Raw genomic sequence first — 26,816 nt, forward strand, 5'->3', positions numbered from 1 at the left:
CAAGTTTTCTAACTTCAAATAGTTTGAATCCACTTCTGCTTACTCTTTAACTCCTGCTGCATGCATCAGTATATCTGCATCGATGGGAAATACGTGATGATTAGTGTCCTGTTCTAAACTAAGGGTTCAGCCGAAGAGGAACTGTCATCAGAGCTGAAGAATTACTGAAGCCTTGAAAAATTCACATCTAAGATCAGCTGTAACTTGGTGCTAATAACCCATGGCCTTCACATGGAAAACATCACTAATTCCTTCCTTCTAAAATTACTTAGACATAAAATATCAATGACCAGAGATTAATCATATTTGTAATTGTTCTCCGAACTGGGGTGAAAACCCGTGCCTTTGTGTGTATCAGGCTGCTTACTTCTGAGTATAAGGTAGGAACATAATTGATTAGCTCTTTAATATACACCAACTTGTTTCTGCATTACAATTTTGGACTCCAGGCTTAAAGAAACTGGAAACGATGCTTTATTTAGACATATGTGATCCTTAATGATGTTAAGAACTTAAAACTCATTACACAGAGTGTATGAAAAAGCCCCTCCTGCTGACATACTGCAGCTCAGTAATGTTTAAACCACAGAGAAGATTCTACATGCAGTGTGAAAGACATGAAAGCATATTCTCACCACATGGAGCTTTAAAGGGCCAAATGCTTAAATCTTAAATGCTTCAATTTTCCATCAAATACTCAACCTAAGAGACTCCTTCACTAAAAGATCTGTGGCTTTGAATTTTGTACTTTTCAGCCTTGTTTTTCTTGCTAAAGCATAGTGCAGTAAATTAAAAGGAAAGATTTGATTAGTGGCAATTTGTGTTACAGTTGAACTGGTCCCAACCCCACTGATGGAGAAAAAGGGGAGCAAATGGCAGATGTAGTAAACAAAGTGTATAATTTCACTTTCAACATAGCCAGCCCGCATTCAGCAAAGGCTGAAGAGGAAGAAGAGGAAAGGAAAGAGGACACAGAAAGAGAGGAGCTGCATAGTACAGGCTCCTATCCGCCACACCCAGAGAACTGTTTTCTCCTGCTAGCCCAGGAGAACACAGCTTTTCTCCCATTAATAAGGGACATTTGGCACTTCTCTCATGAAGACATTTCAGTGCCCTAGCTGGGATGACAATATAGTATAGGTAGTAGGTGTAACAATAATACGTGCTTTTAGGGCCATCAAAACCATACAGAAGCACTGGTAAAATAATGTTACTTTGGATGAAAAGTCAAGGACTCAAAACATAAAGGAATGTCAGAATTAAGGCTGTCAACAGAATTTTCATTTTCCCTCTTGTGAGTACAGCCCACAATTATATTATCATATCATTCTACTCCCAGGGATACTGGGTTTTATTCAATCTATATGACAGAGACATGTGGGAATAAAATAAAGAGATACGTTTAACCCAGTTCCAGCACTTGTAACTTTCAAATGCCTTACTTCCTCACCTAACTGATGCATTCTTTTGTATACAATATTCATGGCACAGAGTATAGAAATCTCTTGATCACTTCTGTCCAAAGTAATTTTAAATTGCTATCTATACACAAGTTAGTTGAAACTCTCCAAGTTTCGACTTCGGAATAATTTGCTGAACACTATAATCTTTTAAAGAGGTCAAACCTCATAAAAACTAATGCATACATTTTAAAACCAGTGTCCTTACTATGTCAAATGTTTATAAACTCTGAGTACTGAGAATTATATGTAGCCCATTCAGTAATTATTATTACCTATCATACAAGCCTTCATTTTAGTTTTCAGAACTTTATGCTATTAATATCTTGAAAGCTAAAATTCTTTTAGTTAACTTTGAAATACAAGAAACTCTGGCATATACTCCTCATCCTCTTCAAAGCAGACCTAAAACCAATTTGAAGAAAAACCTGAAATAGATCCTTACAATTATTTACAATTTACACATTTAATTCAACTGTTGTGTGTGGAAGTGGAACTTCAATGGATACTACATATAGTACACAAAGACAGCCGCCATGTTCATCTTTGCTCAACCAGAGATTTCCACAAGACAACTGTACCCTCCCCTCTCTTTCCCCAGACTTGTGAGGTTTCGCTTACACTGTCCCTTCAGTCTCTACCCTCCAAGTGATTAAACTGTTCCCTTTACTCTTCTTAAGCTTAAGCAATTGCCCTCTACTATAATTTATACAGTTCAGTGGCAGGTAAGTGACAAAGTGGACACCAAAACTAAAACCATTCCCCTTGGTCTCTTGCATGCCATTACTACCAATGATGAGCTCATTTTGTCTTCCAAACTATGCAGGATAAAGCATTGTCAACTTTAGGATGCCAGCTGTCTGAGAAAAATCCAAGGTTGTGAAGACAGTGGAGTTGATTCAGTAGGTAGAACGATACTTCTCCCTGTGAATCATCATTCCAGCAAAGAGTTGAATGTACTTTGTTCTGAATGAGGAATCAAAATGAAGTCATGACCACTTAAGACGGCAAGAGATAAACCAGAAAAGCAAGTCATTGCCAATAGAACCCAGACAATCCTCAAATTTCTCCCTCTTGATACAGCTATGGGTGCTGGCAGCAACTTTGCAATGTCAAACATAAGCTATGTCTCACATATAGCTGCTTTGGCTAGAATAGCAATCACTTCAGATAGAGCAAGCTGGGCAGAATTAGGTGCCCAGATGCAGTGCTCAGAATTGTAACAGAAGATAATGGTCCTACATCAACATTCCCAGTGTTGCTAGGATAAGAAGTGCAAACCTGGCAACAGTTTTTTGTTGAAACACTACTAGTGGACATAGGTCAATATTATGTATTTCCTGTCCAAATTTAGGAAGTTACACACTACTTGCTTCTATCTCCCTGTTCTCCCATTCAATGTGAAGATCCACAGTCCACCTCAGCTTATGCTTGTATTTCTACTCAAAGTTTGCAGGGAGGGTTATATGAAGTTGACTCTTACGTTGCTTGCTAAGGCAGGTCAAAAAATTACCATCTCCAGTGGGCTATTGAAACCTACACTGGCTGTTAGTGCTGGCATTAGAGAGTTAGTACAAGAAAATGTACCCTCACACCTCAGCTCCTGCAGGTCAGAGTCTCCTAACAAGTATCACTAAACAGCATCATCAACAAACAGGTACCAATGAAAGTTCCACTTTCTATTCATGTCATGTCTCACTAAAACCCACAGTAACTCCTTAATAATCCTAAAAGAAACATTTTGTGAGTTTAGTTAATGCCAGGCAATCCCAAACATACTCTGTAATACTGCAGAGGAAATAAAATGAGATCTGAATTTGGATTAGCTGCATTCTCTTTGGAATCCTTCAGGATGTCATGTGGTATATAAACCAAATATTGCTTGGACAACAGGACTGCAAACTCCTGATTTAGAGAAGCCACCAGACTTATATGCAGTTGTGAACTTCTAGATTTATTTTTGTTCTGGGGGTCAGACCCCCCAATAAATGCTCTCGAATTATGCAGCTGAGTCATTTTGCAACTGGTGACCCCTATAATGATGTTCTCATTTTCAGAGCCAATGTGATGCCACACAGTGATTTGTCTGTTAAATTGAATCTTTGCCTCTAGATAGATAGATAGATAGAAAGTTTATTTTGAAATGTCTCCTAGTGCCTCTGAGTCTGACTGATGTGAGATGTTATTTTGAACATGCCAAAGCATCTGAACGGCTCCAGTCCTTTCTTTTCAGCGTGCATTCCTTGATAAGTGGCAAAGCTTCCCACTTATCAGTCACTCAAAGTGACTGTGGCTGTCAGTTGTGTACAAAGCGCAATCAGTTTGGAAGCAGAGACACCAGCATTTTTCTTCTCAGCTTGAAGCAAACACGTTTTGACTGCTAGTCATTCAATTTTAAAGCATCTTCAATTAGGGGCGGATGAAGATATAAAGAAAACACATCCTAAACACCTCCACCAGCCAGCAGTAAAAAATTTATTGTTATCCCCTGCTTTACCTTACTGAAGAGGAAGCAGTAGCAGCCTCTTTTTTGGCTGCACAACAAAAGTGCTCATGACTACATACACTCCATACGGACAAGATCACAGCCATAAAAAGTCCATGTTCAGCTTTCTAAGCCACTTATACAAACTACAGTGGTACCTTCTGCTTTTGTACCTCTGCTGCCTGCTGTGTAAATACCTACACAGGTAGACAAACAGGTACCAAAAGCATTAAAAAGACTGTGGAAATAATGACAAGGAAGGAAAAGAAAAGAGAGGGCTGGCAGAAAGGAGGAGCTGACGCAGGAAAGAGTGAGCAGCTGCATAAGGAAGATTGCTTGGTACTGCAGTGCCAGGGAGTTGGAGGTGGAAGGAAGCAGAAAAAGTCATGGGGTGCCTCAGAGACGCTGAAAACAGAAAGACAGAGCCCTGAAAGAGACATCTCTGAGAGAATGCTTGCTGAGGAAAGATGAGGCCTTGGCGTGCTGTGTTGCCAGCTGCAACGACTATCTTTGCTAATATTTTTCCTAAGAGTCCTAGCTGCTGGATTATTTTGAGTGTTTCAGCATCCTGTCCTGGATGTTTAAGAAAAATGTATTTCTGGCCCTCCATGGTGATTGTGTGAGAGAACTGGAGAATGGGCACACTGAAACCTCACCAACAAAAAAGAAATTAAGGAAAGATGCTAGAACAGCACAGAAAAAAGGTCACAAAGTTCAAAATAATCTCAGGTTTTTAGAACATCTGGACAGATAATGCTGGAGAAAGCTGAATTGTCATCAAGTGCTGTTCTAATCATGCAGCTCAGCACAGGTGAGAAAGTTGATTATCTGATGAAAATATGGCCTTGTAGTCCAAATAAATTCAGATTATACAAATTCCAAGCAGATTTTCCTTTTCTACATTGGTGAAGCTACACCGATCAGCAAATTTGGATTGTACGAGAGTAGGATAGACACAGACAAAATTATCTGCGGATGCTTGCTCTACAGGTCAGCTTGGGAAGTAAAAACTTGGTATACTGGAGCAAAACATTGCTTTGCACAGAAGTAAGTGCAGCTGAACACCTCTGCCATTTTTTATGTAACTTTAATGGCAATGGAAGGCAAGCCCATAGGGTACTCTAAAGTACACGCATCATATCTTTCAGCCAAGCACACATCATTTGCTGAACTTGAGAGGCCAGCAAGCAATTAGCTCACTCTGACTGCTAGCCTAGATTTTTCTTTTTACTCCTCCCTCTCCCTATTTCCTCCCCCAACCCTGTCTTCTCTTCTTTTCCTTTTTATTTTTTGTGTGTGTGTGTGTGTGTGTGTGTGGTTTATTAGGTTGTTTTTTTGAATAATTTATTTCCCAGGGGCTTTTTCCCACTCAAGGGACAGGCGAGTCATTCTGATAACTGATAGGACATCAGCTGCAGAGCTTTTGTGAGAAACAATTGTTTAGCCTCTTTGCCGGCAACCTCAGTTGTTTGGGAAGAGGTTGCAAAGTCATGGGAAAGGCTGCAGTGTGACTCCTTCTTGGGCCTGTCTTACTGAATCCAGTATGCCCATGTTTATAAGCTGCAGGAAAACAGCTGCTCCTGACACATGATGAATTTGGACAAAATGTCCCCAGTTTAGGAGCCTGTTCGGCTTGACTGTGCAGTCACAGCTTGTCATATCCACAGTGGCAAAGAAACCCAAACCAAAACAAAACCCAAACTGTCTCAGTGGACAGAGTCTGTTCTGAAAACATTTATTAGAGTGAGGAGGAAGATACTTTCTCAGAGTTTCCTATGGAAGAAAGGCCTCATTAAACTCCTGCAAATACAAATAAAAGCCTTTTACTAAGTTCAGTGTGAACTGGATCAGGTCCTCACTTCAACAACTTTGTTGTCTACCAAGGAAACCTTTTATCCTCAACTCTCCTGGATATTTAAAGGGAACCAATACTGTTCTGTGCAAATGGCTTGCAAAGTGATTGTAGCACCAGAAAGCCCTGCTCTGCTGTCACTGACTTCTTAGAAAAATCAGAATTCACAGGGAAAATGGTAATACAAAAGCAACAGGTATTACTAAATCTGTAACCATGAATTTATGTAGTGGTTGTTCATTTTCATATCTCAAGTGAAAGAATCATGTTCCACAACCCTTCAAAGCCTCCTAGAGAACTCTGGGTTACAGCCATGCGAGATGCTGGGGACTAGGAAATAAATTTCACAAGTCTGTATGGTTGCACTGAGGAGATACCAACATGGCAATCTCTACCCTCCTTATTATAAGCACAATGTACTACAATTATTTAGCTCACATAGTGGCCTGCTGGAGTTTGCTTTCCAGCAGGAGACAGAAAATGAAAGGATGAGCTATGTTGGAAGTATAATTTAGAGTGAAAACTTGTTGGGGCAGGGAACAAACCTTCACATTTCATTGCATACAGTCACACACGGTCAGTGTCTCCTCTGAAAAAGAAAGCTATCAGTACTTTCACAACTACACTTCATCTGAACTAGGTCAATCAAGATCTCAGTGTTTCCTTGAAGTAAGAGAACATCAACAAGCCTGAACATCATTCACCCAGCTCTGGATAACAAATGTTTGCTCACCTGAGGAGTACAAAAGCAACAACAAAATCGAAACAACAAAAAATTATCAGCAGAGAGAACCGTGTGGGTAAATCAAGATGTCGAAGTTGTGACTCTAGAAGCAGGTCTCTATCAGTGTTTTGGAAGGTTGAAATCAACCCAGAAGCTCTTGGTGCTTGGAAAGTTTTGACAGTAACAACTGTGTCATTTCAAAACTGCACATGTTGAGTTTAAAAAATATTTTTCTGAACTTTTGTATAACTCAGAAACCAAATCCTTCTTTCCTCCCCAAAAATACATCTGCATTTTGAAAAAAAGATCTGGCTACAAAAGGGACTAACTATCCTGCAGGAAATTCCAAGTATTTAAGCTTTTATTAACATTCCAAATTGGAACAACACCTTAAACCTCAGAAAATATTGAAAACTATTCCCATTCTGATTCTGATCTGGGAACATACTAGCACAGTCAGGCTTCTCCATTTACCACACAACTTATGGAGAAAGGGACACAGCCAGCTGTCAGTGGCTGGGGAGGACAGCAATCTGGATCCAAGCTCACTAAGGAAACCTTTATTTGGAGCTGGGAGGACACACAGGGCAGTTGAGTGATTCAGGAAAGTCTTTCAGCCCAAAGGAGTGCAAAGTCTGAAGGGCCATGGTGTCTACACTCCCTGTTGCTAAGGGTCTGCAAAGCTTGAGGTCACTGAGGCCACAATAAGGTTTTCCCTGGGAGCAGGGACTCCTGGTATTCCTGCCAGGTGCTACCAGGCTCTGGAGCTGCCTGCACCATCTGGCCAGGCACCAGGCAGAATTCACATCCAGGTGCAGGCTAGAGGCACACCTTTCTAGCTTTGCATCAGAATTTAGTCAGGATCCTCTCAGTCTTCAGAGGTCTGAACATTCTAACAGAAATCCCATTAGAACATCTGCTGACAAGTCTCTAGCTCTGAAGGAAAGAGAAATCCCTCTATTAAACACAGAGTCATCACATGGTGGCTGATTGACAGGAATTACACTCAAGTTTCAGATAGCACTCAGTTCTTAGGCTAAGTACATCACTCAGTAATGAATATAAATTAGTAACCAAGCACTGGCAGCATTAAAATAAAAACTCAGACAAAACCATGGTCCAACTGGTAAGAGACATAGTAAAGCAGCACTGTGTTTCTTGCTGCTTTGAGATCTTAGTTTTACATTATTGGCAACCTAAAGTGTTCCAAGATCTTGAGCTGGGCTCTCCAAAAAAAATTTTGACTAAAAATCTGAACAGTTTAAAACACAACATTTGGCCTCCGTTTTGTTTGCCTTCTAATTTTGGAACTTGTAGTGCTCATGGTTTCAGATTTTGCCTGGAAATATGAGAGCTGGAAGTTTACATTTTGAAGAAATGAAAGCTGGCATTTTTGTCATCACATGACTTCAAGAGCTGGGACTTGAGGGAAAAACAAAATATTGTCAAGCTCTCTACAAAATTGTGAGATAAGCAGCATCGGTTTTAATCACAATTGAAACCGCAAATATGACCTGTTTTATCAACAGTGGCCTACCAAGTATAAACTGCTTTATGAATTTTAGCAGTTATATTTTGCTTTAAATACAGTTCAATTAAAGTGACATTTTGTCATTGAGCTTCAAAGCAAATTGTTCTGCTGTCAACCAAGGGCAGACTTTTTCCTCTAAGCAAGTGGAAAGTGTCTGTTGCACCACCTCACAAGACTATGCACCCCTCAAGGCAGAACACCAGGCACACTCATTGTCTGTCCTGGGTACTAGCTCAGCATCATGAAAAAAGAGCCAATTGGCCTTACATTTTTTTCCACTTTCTGTCCACCTGATGTAAAAGCTACAGAGACCCAGATTTTGCCATGCTCTAGAGCAAGGACACAAGGAAGCAGACTGTGGCCTCACAAAAGATGAGGAAGTCAAGGTAAGAGTTCCCCCTGAGGCCCCAAAGTACAAAACTAAATTTAGTCCAAGAACTTGCTGAGCCATACTTGCTGTCTGCATGCTCTTTCCTCAGCCTTTCCTACAGCTGCAGATTACTGTTCTGAGATCTTTTGGGCTGCTGAAGCCAATGAATTAACAAACATACACTTCAGTTTCTTTTTTGGTAAAATAGCAAGACAGATGTGTGCAGAGGAGAAGATCCCAAATATTCATCAGACTGAAACTGTTGAAGTGAAAACCTTTTCAATACATATACATACGAGATTAAATAGAACAGAAAGCAGTATGCATGGGAGGATGCATTTCAAACTGTCATCAAATAAGATGGGGGGACATTTAGTTACTTAGAGAAATGTGAACCTCTTCACAAACTAGGTTGAGAACATCCTGAAAGCAGAAAAAGAAGAAAAGAAGAAACAGAAACATTAAAATAAATGAGAAAAGGAAAAGGGGAAGAGGAAAGGAAAAGGAGAAGAGGAAAGGAAAAGGAGAAAAGGAAAAGGAAAAAAAGGAAAAGGAAAAAAGGGAAAAGGAAAAAAAGGAAAAGGAAAAAAAGGAAAAGGAAAAAAAGAAAAGAAAAAAAAGGAAAAGAAAAAAGGAAAAGAAAAAAAAGGAAAAGAAAAAAAAGGAAAAGAAAAAAAAGGAAAAGAAAAAAAGGAAAAGGAAAAAAAAGGAAAAGGAAAAAAAGAAAAGGAAAAAAAGCAAAAGGAAAAAAGGCAAAAGGAAAAAAAGGAAAAGGAGAAAAAGAGGAAAAAAAAACAAAATGCCAACCCCCCCCACAAATCAGGAACCCCGCATTTGCCAAAATAAGAAATCCTGTCTAGATCACATTTTAGCATTCTGAGATCATGCAGATTCTTAATCTAATCTGCAACTTTTCTCCAGTTTATCATCTCTTTACTCAACTCTCAATACAAAGACAAGCCTTTTGTCTTCTGCGTGATACTTCCTGCCAGTTAACTCAGAAGAGATGAACTTGAAAAAGATATCATGTCAATTAGAGATTCATGAGCCAGCTACATTTTTCTAAACTCAAATAGCTAACCTATCTTTCTTTTTTAGCTAGTTTAAGGGAGCTGTAGTTACACTCAGCAGTTGCAGTCCTCTAAGTTCCCTGCTTATGTATTGTATGTGTCCGGGTGATTGTAAGCTGGGGTAAAGAGAGAGGGAACTGTTTCCAAGTTAGCACACTCAGAGAAAGGGATCATAAATCATGGGGTCAGTCAGGTTGTGCCTGCCTTTTTTTTTTAACCTTAGGGTATTATGTTTTCAATACAATATTTCAATGGCTTTTTTCTGTGTAATAATTTATCTGGAATTATGGCAACTCTTACAAGCCTAGAAAAAATTGGCTCAAGTAAAACGAGTCCTTTGTCATAAATAGGTTGTGTTCATAACTGCAGTCTAATCATTCAATTGCACATAAGTCAAACAGTTATCCAGACTCTGTAGAAATATTTCCCTGTCAATAAATCTAATGCTATTTAAAAACTCTGGGCCAATGTGACAGGAGCCTGTTAGATTAATTAAGGTGAGCTCATAAAAGCTGAACTCAAAGCCACATTCATGTCACAGTTTTGTTCTACCTACCGTAACCTGATTGTAAACTCACAGGCCGTTTTGAAACACGGCATGTTAGGGTGACTTCATTGTCTGTGTTGAGATACAAAGGATGATTTCTGCAGGAATTCTTTCTTCTAACAGTCAACTAAGCGTGCAATTGAGAAGAAATGTTTTGCATTGTATTCACTGTCAATAAGGGTTGGTTTTTTTACTTTTAAATGCCTTTTTACTAACAGTGACTTCACAGTAATTGGACTGCAACCAGGGTTCAGGACCATACAGACCATGGAACTGTCAAGAGACAGGCAGTGTAAGCAAAATTTCACTACAAATAGATCATCTCTGTGGGAATAAGACAGTATTGTCTCTCTGCCTGTTCAATTCTTGACCTTTTTCATGTGACCATCCAAAAGGAGGGTGCCCCAAATCTGATGGGTTTTGTGTGAAGCAGACCCTGGAGGTGAAATTCTGACCTCGGCAGGGTCAGTATTTCATTCAAAATTCCTTGAGACAGACCTCCAAATCATTTCTTACGATTGTGGCTTGCATCAGATGGTAGCTAGCTGACTTTCATTTACTACTGACTTAGGTCAAACTTGGACCAGGGATCAAGAGATGAAAGGCTCCACATCTCATTATCAATAACCAGTGTTCTCCACTACCCTAAAAACGACATACTTCATTCTTATCTACACAGCCTTAAAACTTAAAAGGGTTGGGGTCAGATTATGTTACTTCCATTTATTTTTATTCACTGCTTACAAAACAACTTCCTCTCTCACTGCTATAGCTAAACACTAAAAGAGTAAATACTTTCTTGCTATTGTAGAGGTTGCACCATTGTTTTTTCTTTTTAAAGTCTTATTAAAGATACAGCAATAAAGAAAAATCCCTCCCACCTTCAAATCTAAAGAAAATAGGTCAAAGCCAAGGCAGGCCTTACCAATCTCAGTATCGTTTTCAGCGAAGCACAACTTGGACAGAAGTTGCCTTATAAAAAAGGGATGGACTTTCCTCAGAAGCTTTTCATAGTTACACAAGCCCTGATATTGAGAGAGTATCTTCTGAAATGACAGAGCCAGTTTTAATTCTAGTGTGGAGCCATACAACTCCTCTGATTTTGCTGGAATTAAGTTTTCTTAGGTGAGTTATGGATATGGCCGTTCATTTTAGGCAACTAATCCTGAAACATCAAAGGGAAGCTTTGGAAGAAAAATCCTGTTGTTACTGAACAAACAGAGCATAGTACCCACTTTCACAGCAACTTGCAATGCTCTAACCATAATTGCATACTTAAACAGACAGAGATTTTACCATGATTCTAGACATCTGTAAAATGTCAAACCCTTTCTTTGTTACTCTGCAAAAAACTTCATGAGCAAACTGATTTGCATTATTCCCAAAACAGGGGCATGCATGTATACACAGAAGAAAGGTAATTACACACAGTCAATGGCATGAAAAGAAACTCCTGAATACTTTAAGGAAAAAATTACATAAAGTTTACTGGTTATGTTGGCTTAACAACTTTTTTTTCTACTACTAGCAGTAAATCTGTAGATATCTAGCACCTACACAGATACTCTCCTGAATGCAACCCATGTTTTGGCCACATTTCACTTTTGCCATTCCTGATCTATAGCTGAAAGAGGATTTGGTCCTGCAAACCCTTGCTCACATGACCAGTTCCTCTCATATCTGCTTCCTGATGCTATAGCAACCCTGTTAATCATATAAGGCCCCTGAGAAACTGACCTTTTTTTACTTACTGACAGGAAACATCCTCATGTATTTCCACAAATAAAATGTAAGAGATTCTTAAAGAAACTATGACTTGAAAGGGTCTTATAGGAAAGCTGGAAAGGGACTTTCTATAAGGATATGTTGTGACAGGACAAGGGGCAATGGTTTTGAACTGGAACAGAGTAGATTCAGGTTAGACATTAGGAAGAAGTTCTTCACTCTGAGGGTGGTAGGACACTGGAATGAGTTGATCAGAGAAGCTGTGGATGCCTAGACCAGGCAGGATGAGGCTTTGAGCAACCTGGTCTAGTGGGAGGTATCCCAGCCCGTGGCAGAGAAGTTGGAACTAGGATGATCTTTAAGGTCTCTTCCAACTCAAGCCATTCTATGATTCTATGACAATGTCTGAGGGAAAGCATAGGGAAATGGAAAAGAGAGGAGTGATAACAGGGGCACATGTGGAAACATAATCTCTGACCTGGATCTGCTGCTGAAGAAGGTTAATTTTGTGTTGCTGCTGAAGGAGCTGCTGCTGTTGTCTTGCAATCTGTGGAGAAATTGCACAGAAGAAACATGAGATATTGTATCACCATTCCTGAAGTTGGTACACAGTAAACTTCCACCCTGCTTGGTTCTTTAAACTGCTCTATAAAGCTGAGAAACCTTCAAGTGCAAGGTGGCCACAGCCTGGACTGACACTGAAGTGAGGGGCTCATATTCAAGAGCAAATCATAGTTAATACTAGTGTGAAAGGGAATCTTATGGAAAATGTGCTGGATATCAAGAGAAGGACTGATGCAAAACCCTCTCCTCTTTCACCATCTGAAATGGCACTGTTAAAATAACCCCTAAAAGTGAGCACTCATTTGCTCCAACTTGCTGGAGAAAGAACAATACTGGCAGAGAAACTGGAAAATAGTAGGAGAAGGCAGGAAATGCAAAAAAGGAGGCTGGACAGTAATATTCTTATTATGTTTGGCACCATCTATCAAAAAATTAAATAAAAAATAAAGGGAATTTGACATCCAGGAGGAAGGTATTAGCATGCATGTTTCCTTGATGCAGAAACAGACACAAAGAGACTGGAACCGGGTTTAGGAAAAATCCCTGACTCTTCATTGTGTGCATCAGCTGAAAGGAACTAAGGGGGCAGTGCAAGGCTACGCAGCTCATCACTGACCCCGATTTATAGAAGTTGATAGGGTTATCCTAAGTGTCCTCCTAAAAGCCATGTGTATTTTCCGTAAGGACTTCCACCCTCCCTCTCCATTGACTACAAGACTGTGAACCTCACTGCATTTTACACATGGTGAAGGAAAAAGCAGGCAGTAACAGAACCAAATTAGAGTTCTCAGAGGACTGTTGGAGATAAACTGTTACGGTCACAATACCTCAAACTTAAAAAGTAAACTTGAACAACTTTCAACTGAATCATCACAAAAGCTCAACTCTCATGAATAGCTAGCACAGCAGTGCAAACATCAGGAGTATTGTTCCTTCCCTGTGGTATGTGTACAAATCTCTGGGTCAGATGGGAACTTACAGATACTTACTGGGAGAAATTTTGTGCATTCTTCCCCTTAGCTATTTTATTTAATTTCTATTATTAAACTATTAGCAGAAAAAAACCTCATGGTTAACTCCACATCTAAAAACCAAATTCTTTCTAGAGGCTCTCTTTAAGCAACCAAAATAATTTTTATCTAACTCTTTTTGGAAAGTGTGGTTATTTTGCTTTCTGTAGAATGCAGAATTATACACAATGTCTTAAATTCAAAGAAAACCTCATTATCCTAAAAATTATCCTTCAGGATTTCTGCCACATTTTTTCCATTCTCTCAATTTTCTTTTTCATTTTCAGATCACCCAGCTGTCCTGTAGCCATAACGACTTTAAAAGGTAGAAGAAACAGATCCTGAAGGATATGTCCTTGTGGAAAAATCTTGCCAATTCCACTTTCAACCTTTATCTACCTTCTCCATATGAAGAACATACAAATTCTCTAGTTAAACAGATAAGGCAGTTCTGTTCTCCCAATGTGGGAGTTCAGGTATTAGGCCAAAATCCCCAGAGTTTAAGATAAGGCTTGAAATAATGAAAAACAGGGAAAGCCAAGGTTAAAATGTCCGGAGGTGTCAGCAGTGGTTTAAAATCTTGAGCCTCGTTTGGTGCAAAACAAACACTGAAGTACGACAACTATGACAGATTTCAAAGAACTTTGTGAGTTTCACAACAGTTTCATACAAGTCACATAGCTGCAAATCTATGATATAAACTAAATCTCATGAGAATCTGAAAGAGATGGTCAGGCAGACAAAAATGCTTTCACACGAAGAGGTATCACAATGGACTCACGACGGAATTTTAAACCAGATGTCTAAGTATTCCCAGATGATATTTTGGTACAAAAATGGACAATCATTTCTGTTAAACCTTGCATGGTGCAAATTTGTTAGAAAAGCTGTGTCCTTGCATAAAATATCACGTGTCCATTTGTGCACGCTGGAGCTGCTCACGTGTGAAAACACATTTGAGTTTTCAGTGCAGGGCATATTTGCAAGAGCTGAAAATGAAGCCTCTCAAGTGTAGAAGAAAAATGTAACACTTGTTCACTGACTTTATATAGTTTTTCCCCTCACTTTTTTCCACAGTTGGCAAAACCAACCTTTTAGTTTCTCACATTACAATCCAAGTGCTGCATTTTGTTCCTTTTATACCTATTCAGCATCACCAATTCAAGCAGCATTGGAAGATTACTCAAGAGGGCTAAATTTGCATGTTTATTTTGTTCCTGTTGGACAAGAATATCTCCACAATGGAAGGTAGATCTTTTTAAGTCAAAAAGCATCATTTACATATTGCAAATTAAGGAATTTTTCCAATGTGGTGCTGTTCAAACTTCTTCACCTAAGAAAACAAATGGGAAAAAGAAACAAAAAAGAAGGATGGCCAGCAAATTTGAAAGTATCAACTCTAAAAGATTAACTACTGGAAAGTCCTCCTAGAAAATTATTTAAGCTGAAAACCACTATAATAATCACTCACCTGTTCTTGCTGCTGCTTAGCCAGCTCCATTTGCTGGCGTTGCTTCTCAATCTGCGATGCAGCCAGTTTCTTCTGTTCATCATGAGCTGCTAGCAGCTGTTCTCGCAAACTGGTCAGCTGATTGATCATACCCATGAGCTGCCTTTCTTTCTCAGCAAGGCTTTCTGGAGTCCCTGGGCATCATATGGTGGGGAAAAAAAACAACACAGTAAAGAAAAAAAATTTAGAGCTAGCCAGGTTTTAATTTTGCAACTTTACTATAAGCATAGTTTTAGTAGAGCCAAAAAGCCACAGCATATTGCAATATACTGCACATTAGGACTTGTTCTTCCACTGGAAAATAAGCTATACAGGATAATTCTATACACATGCTATGATCTGGTGCCCCCTTTCAATGTTTCCTTGCCCTTTCAACTGTTTTCCATTGTTTTTTTATCAGGTTAATAGAGGAAAAAATACTGTCTGTTTTGATAGTTTCAAATTGTTTACATTTAATGACACTTCCAGTTTCGAAAGACATCTACATTTTTGTCAGAAATTCATGATAAAGCCACATCAATGCTTTGACACCTACAAGTGTAAGGTGTGTTTTAGCCTCCCTCTATAATCAAGGGGAAGCAGAGAAGTCTCCCAGGTGCTGGATACCTCTCTTGCTCCCCACTCCCAGCTTTCTCACTGTTACTAGCTCAGCTCACAACAGCTGTCAGGATGCTACCTGTTATATCATCTACAGTGCCCTGATTAGGATGAAATTATATACTATTTAAATTGTCACTAACTACTATTGCTGGTGCTGCCACTGATGAGTATTTTTGAAGGAAGAAGTCTTGCATAAACAGATCAAAAAAGCTGACTTAAATGCAACTCACCATCTCTCTCATTTGTACTGCCATTAGATGGGGTTTTTAATAGAGGAGTTCAGTGGACAGAGGAACTGACTACTTCACTCTCATAATCATTCTGTTAAAATTCTCCTTCTGCCCAGAATGACAATGGTTAGAAGGGAAGGGAAGAAAAAAATTCTGGGAAAAATCAAAAGCTATGAATCATACACTGAAACAGAAAAAAATAAAATATGGATACTATTAGTGTATCCAGGATCATTTGACTTTGAATTTAAAAGACTAGAAAATATGTGTAACAGCTAATCCATATATCCCCACCACCACCACACCCTCTCACATGAGTCAGATCCTCCAAAATCCTTTCTCAAACAAGCTTTAGAGAAGGATTCAAGCTATCAGTGTCTATGCTTCCTCTGAAAATAGCCTGCTTTTGGGACGACCCTGCCACACAAACCTTTCTCAAACAGAGGAAGTATTCTTCTGCCAATGTCACCAGTGCACTCCAAGTGAAAAAAAAAAACCAAAACAGAGAGAGAGAGAAATTGGCTACTATACCAAACATGTTCCTAGCCAACTATCAGTCAGACATGGAAAAGAGCTACTGGTAATAGCTCATTTAGTCTACCCCCCTGTCAGTGCAGGAATGTTCTCTACAATATATTTACTACAACCTTCTAGATTGGATTTAATGTCTGAAGTGGTGAATCATCTACTGCTTTCTTTGGAAGACTACCACAGACTTAAGAGATGTCACTGTTAGGGCTCTTTGCTTTATAGTTAAATTTACACTCATTTCAACCTTGCACTCCCAAGTACAACCCATTTCCTATGTCAGCCAAGACCAAGCCCTTAACTGCATTTGTAACCAGCCATGTATACAAGTGGGAGAAGCCAAAGAATCCACATTTTCATATGAAAGAAATGTTAACTTTATTAACTTTTTATTAAGATGCTAGAGGTTCATGTGAAAATATTCGTATCATGTAATGAAGAGTTACAGCAGAATATTCTCAGTCTCCAAAAAAACTGTGGTGCAAGCTGGAAACTTGAAAAACACACTGGAACAGAAACCATAGGACTGCAAACCTGTTCTCTTAAAAGCTGTGAGAAAGAATGGAAGCCAGCGTTAAAATACTAACACTGCTGAAGAAAACACTTTTAACTTAGGACTTTTATTTCAAACATTGGAGACAGAGAGCTGCTACAAGTAATGCATTTGCCACCTGGCCATACAATTAATCAGAAATGTCTACTGCCACTCTTCCATCCTTCATCTGTTTTTCCATAGGAAAAAGGGCGCAGTGTTTCCAAGCGGCATAGAAGAACTACCATCCCCTTCCTTATCCTATCTGCAGCTAGCAGGTTGGTCTACTGAGTATACTGATACTGGCAGTATAACAGGCTAGGCACACTGAAAACTAAATGTTTTTGTTTGTTTTTTTCAGCAGAGATTTTATTCCAAGCTTGGTCAGTGTGCACAAGAAGGAAAGATAGAAAGGCCTAGTGAAGGAAAGAATACACAGAATTGGCTTAGTCCTAAAGGTAGGGTAAGCAAAAAGAAATCACTGTCATATAAACTGCTTGATAAATATACTGACATACATCAAAGATCTTCAGCTCGTACTGGTTCATCAGTGTATTTTTAGCTCCCACAGTAGCTTTCAGTTGGGAATCAAAAAGCATGTTGTAAAGTTAAATTAATCCCCACCACACCTTTGAAAGGTGGAAAACTATTTCCATATGTGTAAACTGACAGAGAGGTCACAGAGTTAGTTACCAACAGCAGCAGCAAAAGAAATGTTGATATCCAGCCCTGTGCTCCAGAGTTCAGACCATCCTTCCCAAGAGACAGCGGAACAGTCCAGGTGCCAATGCCCTGACCATGACATGAAACAACTGCACAACCACAGGGCCATCCACCTACTGCAGTTCCTGCTTTAATCTGATTTACCTTGAGAGGAGGAAAAAAAAACAACCAACCACACCAAAAACCTTCCTTCCTGGGAAAACTCAAATAGCAGGAACAAGAGGAAGGTCTGGATAATTCAAAGCAAGCGGTCAGGACAATGAGGTTGCAGTCACAAATCCACCAAACTCACTCTCTTCACAATTACTCAGTTTTTAAAGAAACTTTTGAGATGTCCAAAGGGAGTGTAGTGTCTACTAGTTTAGTAGGTACAACACATAACTCCTTTGGTTTATAAACTGGAATGGAAGTAGTCTGAAAAAAGGCAGCCTTCTTGCATTGTATTTCTTGAGCAATTTCAGTTTGCTAATAAACCAAAAAGGAGAATTTATCAGTGTTGACTTTAAAAAAAAATATAAATCTTTTTGTTGGAGAATATTTTCTGGAAAACACAGCTTAGTAAGCGCTTCATTTTCCTGCAATTATCCTGTGCCTTCAGTAGTACCCAATCATAATCTCAATGCTTTAAGGTAGCATCCCTTACAAAGTAAGTATTCAGCCAGCCATATTTCTAAGTGACCTACACCAAACGAGAGATCAGAGGTGTGGATGTACTGTGGATGCTCACGGGAGACCTTATTGCTCTCTACAACTACATGAAGGGAAGTTGTGGACAGGCAGATGTTGGTCTCTTCTCTCAGGCAACCAGCAACAGAACAAGAGGACGTAGTCTCAAGCTGCACCAGGGGAGGTTTAGGCTGGAGGTTAGGAAGAAATTCTACACAGAGAGAGTGATTGCCCATTGGAATGGGCTGCCCAGGGAGGTGGTGGAGTCACCATCACTGGAGGTGTTTAGGAGGAGATAGGGTGCTTGGTTGCATGGTTTAGTTGATTAGGTGGTGTTGGACGATAGGTTGGACACGATGATCTTGAAGGTCTCTTCCAACCTGGTTTATTCTATTCTATTCTACTCTAAATTATGAGCTTCGCAGTATACTTCCCCTTGCTTTACACACACACCTACATAAGTTGAACTGACAATGAAGCAGCATTTGCATTTAGTTTAAATGTGGGCATTTTTATGTTACTCTTATCACCTAGCACACTTTTTCTGTAATTTCTTCTGTGGGGATGGCCAGCTCAACCTCTGCCATTTACAAATTACTGACTCTGCATAGCAAACGAAGGCCAAACCCTATTATTTTAATGGTGAGCTGAGGGCAATGGCTTAGTCATTACTTAAGTAACGTGACAGAAACTAAACCACACTGCAGAGTTAAGAGCATCAGCTGCCATTTTTGTATTCCTTTCTAGATGCTGTAGATTGTAAGGAGGCAAGGTTGGTGGACTTGATCGTCACTGTTCTCTCTCTGTTAACTCACATGAGAAGTAAACCTTTATCATCATGTGAAGTGTCTTGGCAGCTCAGGGATTTCCATTTTAAGAATTCTGTAGCTTTCAGGGCAAAATATGTCAGTGTTTTAAGTAATTACAACACCAAATGCATAAAGAGAGTTAAATTAAGCTACTTGGGAATGAATGACTTATTCCCATGCCTGGTAACACTACTAGAATCTCAGTGAGGATAATCCACCAACCCCAGCAGCTACTTTTAGCTACTTTATTATCAAAGTCACTTATTGCTGCTCCAAGTAATGCAGAATTAGGAAGGGTTCTGGAGCTGGTCTGTACTGTACACACACCATGCTTTCACTGTAACCATGCAGTGTGGCTGGGAGAAAAAAGAAGTGCCCATCACTACAGTGCATAACTTGACAGCAAGCTAGACCGCTTCACACAGGTATTGAGTGAAGAGTAAAAGAAGTGTGGCTTACATCAACACCTCCCTCAAAAATTACTCTTAATTACTTGCAGATCCATAACAGATATTGCACATTTTATGTTTAACAAAGTTTTTCAACATCAGGCCATCTGCCCTTTAGGAGACTGCTCTAGGTGCTCATACTGTTCTGTCTGTACTCAACCACTGGCACGGCAAAATATGGATTTTTCACAACTTATCAAAACAACTCAGGCAAGAGAGCATCGAAGTATACACTCTGGGTTGATACAGTGGATGGCCAAAAAAAAGAAAAAGATGCTTTCCAGATGCATCAGCTTATTCTCTGTCACCACAAAAAGAGACTCGGGAAGGGAAAAAAAAAAAACAACCATGTTTGTGGATGCAACACCCACAGCAGATGGCAATAAAAGAAGACTCAAATTAGTGGCATTCTGTATCGCCAAATCTAAAATTCATCTCAGATCAACACTATCCATAATAGTATTTAAGTAGTAAAAGAAATTTACTCAAAATGTGAAATAAACTATTACACATTCTTAGTTCTGATTCACAGTCTCAGACTGGCAGTGACAGTAACATTTTAATAAACATTAGAATGAAGACACCAATATGACCAAATGACACACTTAAAGTGAGAAAACGAACAGGAGAAACCTTGGCATATCCACCCAAAACAGAACCAAAGCAGTAAAAAAAAAAAAAATTAAAAAAAAAAAAAAAAATTAAAAAAGGCAGAGAAACTGCTCTTGCAATCAAAACAGTAAATACTTTATTATAATTTATTAGACAGAATGAGAATGTAAATGAGAAATTAAGAAAGCCAATATTTTCTTTAACAGGCACTTTAAGCTTTTGCTGCAAACACTCAAGCGATGAGAATGTTTTCTTGCAGCCAGCCTACAGATCCACTTGCTGCCACACAGCAAACAGTGCATTCTGCAAGGCACAGAGCCGTGGCAAGGCTCTTCTCAATCCCAGTGACATGTCTCAATTAAGCTGCTAGGAACGTTAGCAATCAGGGGTGCTCGTGTGCGTGCTCACACACCCCCATACAGACAGTGAAATGTATCCCCTGAGTCAGTTTACTATCAAAGTAATTACGTAAATAGCTTTTGAACTGTCAGCATCTGTCTTTCAAAGAAAAATCAAAGAAAACAATGTGTGAGTACAAAGCCTGGAAGACACAATACTACTGTGTTATGTTCATATCATTAACTATGGTTACAAAAGGGGAAAAAAATCCTCCTGGATTTACAAAGCTTTGTAGAGGGGGAAAAAATATTAAATGGAAATAGGAATATATATTGAAGTCCTCTGTATTAAAATAATGCTATGTTGAAAATAATAATCACAGTCTGCAGTATAGAGGGTTGGTTTGTCTGTTTGTTTGGTTTTTCACATTTCAAAGCAATAGCTAATTGGTCTTCATAAAGACCGTGAGCAGGTAGGAAAGTAGTGGCACGCATTACTGTTTTTAAGAGAAAAATCAGACGGCAAGTTTTAGAAACTCACTTAAAGTAGTTCCTAATTTTACACATAGTAAACTGTCTTATTGCTGGCCTTGCTGAAGTCACTAGAATTAATCAGTAAAGGCAAGAAATTTCCCCTCTGACTTTAACAGAGATACATGTTAAATAATTAAATCTATGCTTGATCCAGTTTGGTATTAGGTACAGTTCTAGCCAAAAGGACCCTATGAACAAAGCGATTACTGACACCATCCGATTAGCTAAGCAACAGAAGCATGCCACAACACGGTTTCCACGTAACTTTACTCTGATGTAACAACAGTATAACATAACTACAACCCATACATCAGCTAAAAACTGAGGCATTGTCAAGCATTTCCTGCAGTAGTGGTTTTTTTCAGTGTGATTTTTAAGCTGGAGATGTAACAGTTTTGATACAAAATTGAGGAAGAGCTGAGAAGGTGGTTTACAGTCTATATCAACTACAACTAAACTGTCCTCAGAAGAATTAAAACTCCTACTAATATTAACACATCCAAAGAACAAATACAAATATCAATAGCCCATAAAGTAAGTATCTCTTCTTGATTTTACCCAGTATCTTAAGAGTTTCATTCTCATCCCATTGTCAACTATTTGTATTTCCCCAACTCCCACCCCAGTTTTAACTTTGCTACTTTAGAAATGCAAACCCAACATGACTCTCCTCCATAAGGAAATCAAAAAAGTAAAACAGACAGGCCACTTAGTCGTCTTCTGCTCAAAAGCAAACTAATCTTTGTCATGCTCCCCCTAAAATAAGTAATAATCTATTTATAACTTGGTAATTTTAAAGAGGAGTACTCTCCCTTTGCTGCAGATGGCTGTACTGCTGACGTCACCCCCAGTTGTATATGTGAGGCAATGGGGAGCTGGTGTTACGTGCCTGATAAACAGATCTAACTGGCTGAGGCAAGTTAAGAATTTAAATTCTTCTTTCCTCTGTCTTAGAACAGAAATGTCAGATGTTTATGACCAGGCAATGATTATGTGCTTTATGTACTTGCTGGTATGCGTTGGTGGGAGGATGTGGGTATATGCTTGTGCACATGTGCAAACCCCTTGGTGCTTCCTTAATCAATACTTCAGAGAATGTTTTATTATGGACTGGAACACAGCTTTTCAGGACAGTAAATCCTGGAGCCGTCAGGATATAAACATCTAAACCCCAGCATTTTTCATTAAGTATTTAAGCCAACTTTACTACACAATGACTGCCATCACTTACAACTACCTACCTTGCTAAATTAAATTACTTCATCTGATTGATATGGGAAGTCAGCATAATAAAAGAAAATTTTCTGACTGCTTTTCACTCAGCAAGCCACAGACATCAGAAAAAGAAACAAAGAAAGAAAAAGCCCAGAACTGAATTTGATTTGTCCGTACCTACATTAGGTAATGAATCTTCTGCTTGACAAATAAAAATCCTTTTCAGAACAGCAAACTAGAAAGAAGTTATTTCAGCATATGGACAGTCTTAAGCTTTTAGGTTTCAGTGGAAGACTTTGCAGAAGGAATAAAAACAAATGATGAACAATTACCTTCTTTTGCCATTGCTACCCTCAAGAATTCATACTCTGTGAGGGGACAAAAACTTAACTGTCTGCTCTGTAACAGACCAGCACATTACTACCTCACAACGCCGGGAAGAAGCTGTCAGTGAGTATTCTTTATTTGCTGTCAGAAAGTTTTGGTACAGTAGACTGCAAACAAAGCTTGGTATTCAACCAGGTTAGTAACTTATTGTCAAGGTTACAAAAGGAATAGACAACATTTGCATTGAGACTACTTCTCAGAGGTTATTCATTGTTGTACTGTCTAGACAACAAGCTAGGACTAGGCGAGGGAAATAGCATTTGCTGCTGGAATTCTATGCAGTTAGCAGGAAAAAACAGTAAAAAATGTGTGTATCTGCTTTGTTTTGACAAACTGGTAGTGGTAGCTCAGCAACACTATCAGCCCATCTTCCAGGTAGTTTTAATACAAGGAAGAACTGCTTCAGGTCCCCTTTGTTATCCAACCCTCAGGACAATTTTCAAATATAATGATTTGGACTCCGCATGTTCAAACAAAATGAAGCCATTGGCATATGCTACTTTAATTAGTTCAATTTTATTCTATTTTCTCTATTAATAATAACTTCTTAAAAATTCAAGTTGTATTTGTTTTAAATAGCATCTGATTTTTTTCTGACCAAATTAATCGCCTTTACATAGAAAAATATAAGCCCACAGCAGCTCGAATTTGCCGCTTTGTCACAAATTCACATTTTTTGCACTTCAGATGCTTTTAAGAAGCTTCCTCCAACCCTCCTTCCACTAACTCATTTTCTAGGGTCAAATAGGAGCAGTTCCATCCAGTCACAATCTCCATTTCATGCGTTCATTTGGCCTGAAAGAAGTTCTGCGTTGGTGTGGCTCAATTGGCACTGTCTACTCTTCTGCAGCCTGAGAGTATCAGATTGCTTTGTGATCAACCTCCACTATTTCAGCAGCTGCCAAATTTCCTCTCAGAACTTAGGTTCCCCTGTGTGCCACAGGTGCCCCCACCCCAACACTTCTGAAATATTAACAAAGGACTAAAGCTCACTGTCATCAATTTCCTACTGTTAAACACCCCCAAGAAAATAAACAGAGAAGATACTAAGAAGGTTGTAATACTGAATTTATCACAGTTAAAAGCCGACAACCAGACGTATCTTACCTCCTTCACTTATGACTCTCACCCTCCTGCTCTCCCCACTCCAAATACAATACTATCCACACAAAAAATAATGTAAAACGTCCACATCTGGCACAAGTTTGTAAACATTTTTCAACCGTTAATTTGTCAATGCAGAAGTCACGCAGCTCCTAAGAAAGTGCGGAGCTTTCAGACGTCTCCTGGGGATCTGTACTTTATTAGGCAAAGATTTAAACCCAGTGTATTCCCCGGGAATAATCTGCGTCCCCTCCCTCCTCCTTCCTCCTGTCCCCATCTAAATGTAGAATCCCCAGCTTCCTTGTCTTCAGTTTACAGATTATGCGATCCAAAGTGTCACTCACTGGATTACTGCAGATAACCTGAGCACTACCCAAAGCTTACTTGTCTTCAACTTGTCCAGCATTACTTAAATGGAATTATCCGTCACAATCCATATACCAAATCTGCATAGCCCACTTATCTCAAGATTCTGTGTGTCACCTACCAGATTATCCGTTTTAATCCATACATTGAATCTACATAACATATGTCTTTAATTCATGGGCTCTGATGAGCTATAGTATCGCTGAATGGATTATTTCTCTTTATCCATTATTGGCAGTAGTAAGACAGTTCACTGCATACTCTCTCATGCCCCATCTTCTGAACATGTAAGCAAAATCAGAGTCTTCAGCTCTATCACACATCAAACACAGCTTGATGTAATACCTGCACTGATACTTCTTGTAACTTGGAAGCCAGTTTCTTGCACAAAACCAATGTCTGTGTTATCATGCATTAAAGATTAGGACTGGTAGGCTAATCTTGGTTTCAATTACACTCATAAATGCGTGGTTACTTCAGTACAATCTCTAGAGTCACCAAGATTTAAGTGACTTAAGATAGAAGGAAGAGCTGATTTTACCCTATGATCCCTTCAGAGTAAGTGCACAAAGCATTTCGCCTGAGTTGTTTAGGACCTAACCTGTACAATAGAAATGGATTTTGAAACAACAACAAAAAAACCACCAGGTTCAGGCTTGCCCGGTCTTTCTTGAGAGATTCAGGTGCAATCACTGTTAACAATGCCCTCGCTTCAACAGAAAACCAACTCCAAAAGATTAGAAACAAGTTAGTTTAGCCTTTTGTTCCATACACCTATTCAAAATTAGCTAAGTGGAGAACATAAAAAATATGCATTATTATTTCTTGACAACTCTCGATAAGCCAGAGATGGACAAGATTAGCAGAAAGCCTTTGTGTACCCGGGAGGAATTTTAAAAAGAGTTCTTGTCGTGGTTAAAGCTGCCTCATTCCCATCAGTTAGCAAGACTTTTCACCTCATGATGAACCCGGGAAGGGGGGTGGGCAGCACCATTCCCTGAAGTCTGCTCAGGGGCTTGACACTACTGAAACAGACGTTTCACGTTAATTTTCAAAGTATAGGGATGGCCACTGACATTGAAGAGCATGGAAATAGATTTCTTTTACCTTTTCCTATCAGCAACACACTCTACATGCTGCATCTGCTTTGTAGGAAAGCAACCACTTTGAGCCTGCAATTCAGATATCAGGCAGCTATGCTGAAAGCAGAAAGGGGGTATAATTTTCCTTCATGTAGATGATCGGTTTGAGACCTGAAGTTCTCTCTGCTCCACTGAATCCAATAAACTGCATTATCCATGAATAATCCAGAGGCCTTTTGAGCCCTGTTCTTGAGTATCATGCATATAAGTAAGTTTGAACAGGCTTTAACCAATTCAATAGCCAGTTTTACAGCTTCATTTTAAAATGTTTCATTGTAACAGCATGTTTTGTGGGGTTCACTGTAGACTGACTTGTTTTGAGCAGCGTAAAAATTCCATCGATATCGAAACATAATTTCTTAAGAAATCTCCAGTGCTAAACTTGCATTTCTGCATGTGTTCCCAGACTACCTCCCTGAAAAGAGGCATTTGAGTTAAAATTTCTGCAGACATGAAAGGTTCTCAATTTTGCTCCATTTTAAGACTTTCAGTACCTTTCAGTCAAGCCCTGAAATGAAATACTATGTTTCCTTTTCCATTAATAATGGGACATATATGGACACTTCCAACCATCATCTTGGCAAGCCTGCAGGTAGACCTCTGCAGATACTCTAATGGTTCTCCTGTTTTACAGGCATGCAGACAAAGAAAGCGGAGCTTAAAGTAGCTGACAAAAGTAGCAAAGCAATTGAGAGGAACAAGTGAGAGTCTGGTGACATCCAGTCATTTGCCAACTGCCCTATCTTTAATATTACTGCTCTCTAACTTAACAGAAATAACACTAATAGAAAATAAAGTCTTCTGCTTCATCTCCCTTTTCTTTTAATCTCTCCCAGAGAATAAAACTCAACAGCAATAACACAAACTTGGGCATTAACAATATGTAGCCTAGTGCAGAGACTTCAGCACATGACATACTAAAACTCCCCCAGATCTAATGAAAAACACAATGAGATTTTGAACAGTTAAATGGAAAAAACTATTCAGTGCATAAGACAGTTGGGCAGTACAGCTTCTAGAGCTGTCCACATTCCAGGGAGTATTAATAATAAGACACTACTTGTGCAGGGTTTCCAAATATCACTAATAAAGAATTAAGAAAAAAAAAATATTACAGCTGCTAGGCCAAATATAGAGGAAAGTTAATTAAAAAATCACAACTGGAAAACTTAATAACTGTAAGTTCCAATAGGACAAAAACATTTTCTAGCATAATATGTGTGTCTGTGCACATGTAAGTGACTATAAAGCAGCTCAACTTGCACACCTTTCATGTTGCCTCACTAAATACAGCTGCAATACAGCTGAGCCATTGTTTGCTGGCTGCTCATGGCTGGCGGTGCCATGAAAACCACATTCCTGGGCACTAAATAATCAGCCTGCCTGACCCCCCAAGAACCTGTAAGTCAAATTCATTTACCCCCAGAGGGCAATGCTCTATTGTATCCTCCCTCCTTTCTAGCCACCTAGGAACAATGGACAATAATTGCAACTGTCACGGCAGTCAGTAGGAAAAATAAACCAGTGCCTGTTTTCACAGCTTACTGCCAAACCTGATCCAAACACCTAATAACCATGCCCCCAACCACAGAACCACAGTCGCACTAAAAAGCCTCAGATGTGAGGCTTTTGAACAGAGCTAGAAAACAATAACTCGACTTGTGTTCAAAATATGAAGCTAAAAAACAAAAATTAAAGCAAAGCAAACTTTTCTTTGAGGCTGTGTTGTTGCT

At 39.2% G+C, this 26,816-nt stretch overlaps 1 protein-coding gene across 6 annotated transcripts in view; it reads right to left on the reverse strand.

Annotated features, from left to right (window-relative positions):
- The window catches only part of SOX5 (SRY-box transcription factor 5), a 347,783-nt gene that overhangs the window by 134,448 nt on the left and 186,519 nt on the right, over positions 1-26,816 (reverse strand). For all 6 annotated transcript variants that reach the window (XM_054167738.1, XM_054167737.1, XM_054167735.1 and 3 more), the window contains 2 exons: positions 14,810-14,982; positions 12,243-12,311 (listed from right to left, as the gene is read on the reverse strand). In XM_054167738.1, coding sequence (XP_054023713.1) covers positions 12,243-12,311; positions 14,810-14,982 — 242 coding nt within the window. The remainder of the gene's footprint in view (positions 1-12,242; positions 12,312-14,809; positions 14,983-26,816) is intronic.

This window comes from Dryobates pubescens, chromosome 15, assembly GCF_014839835.1.
Source record: "Dryobates pubescens isolate bDryPub1 chromosome 15, bDryPub1.pri, whole genome shotgun sequence".
Taxonomy (NCBI): domain Eukaryota; kingdom Metazoa; phylum Chordata; class Aves; order Piciformes; family Picidae; genus Dryobates; species Dryobates pubescens.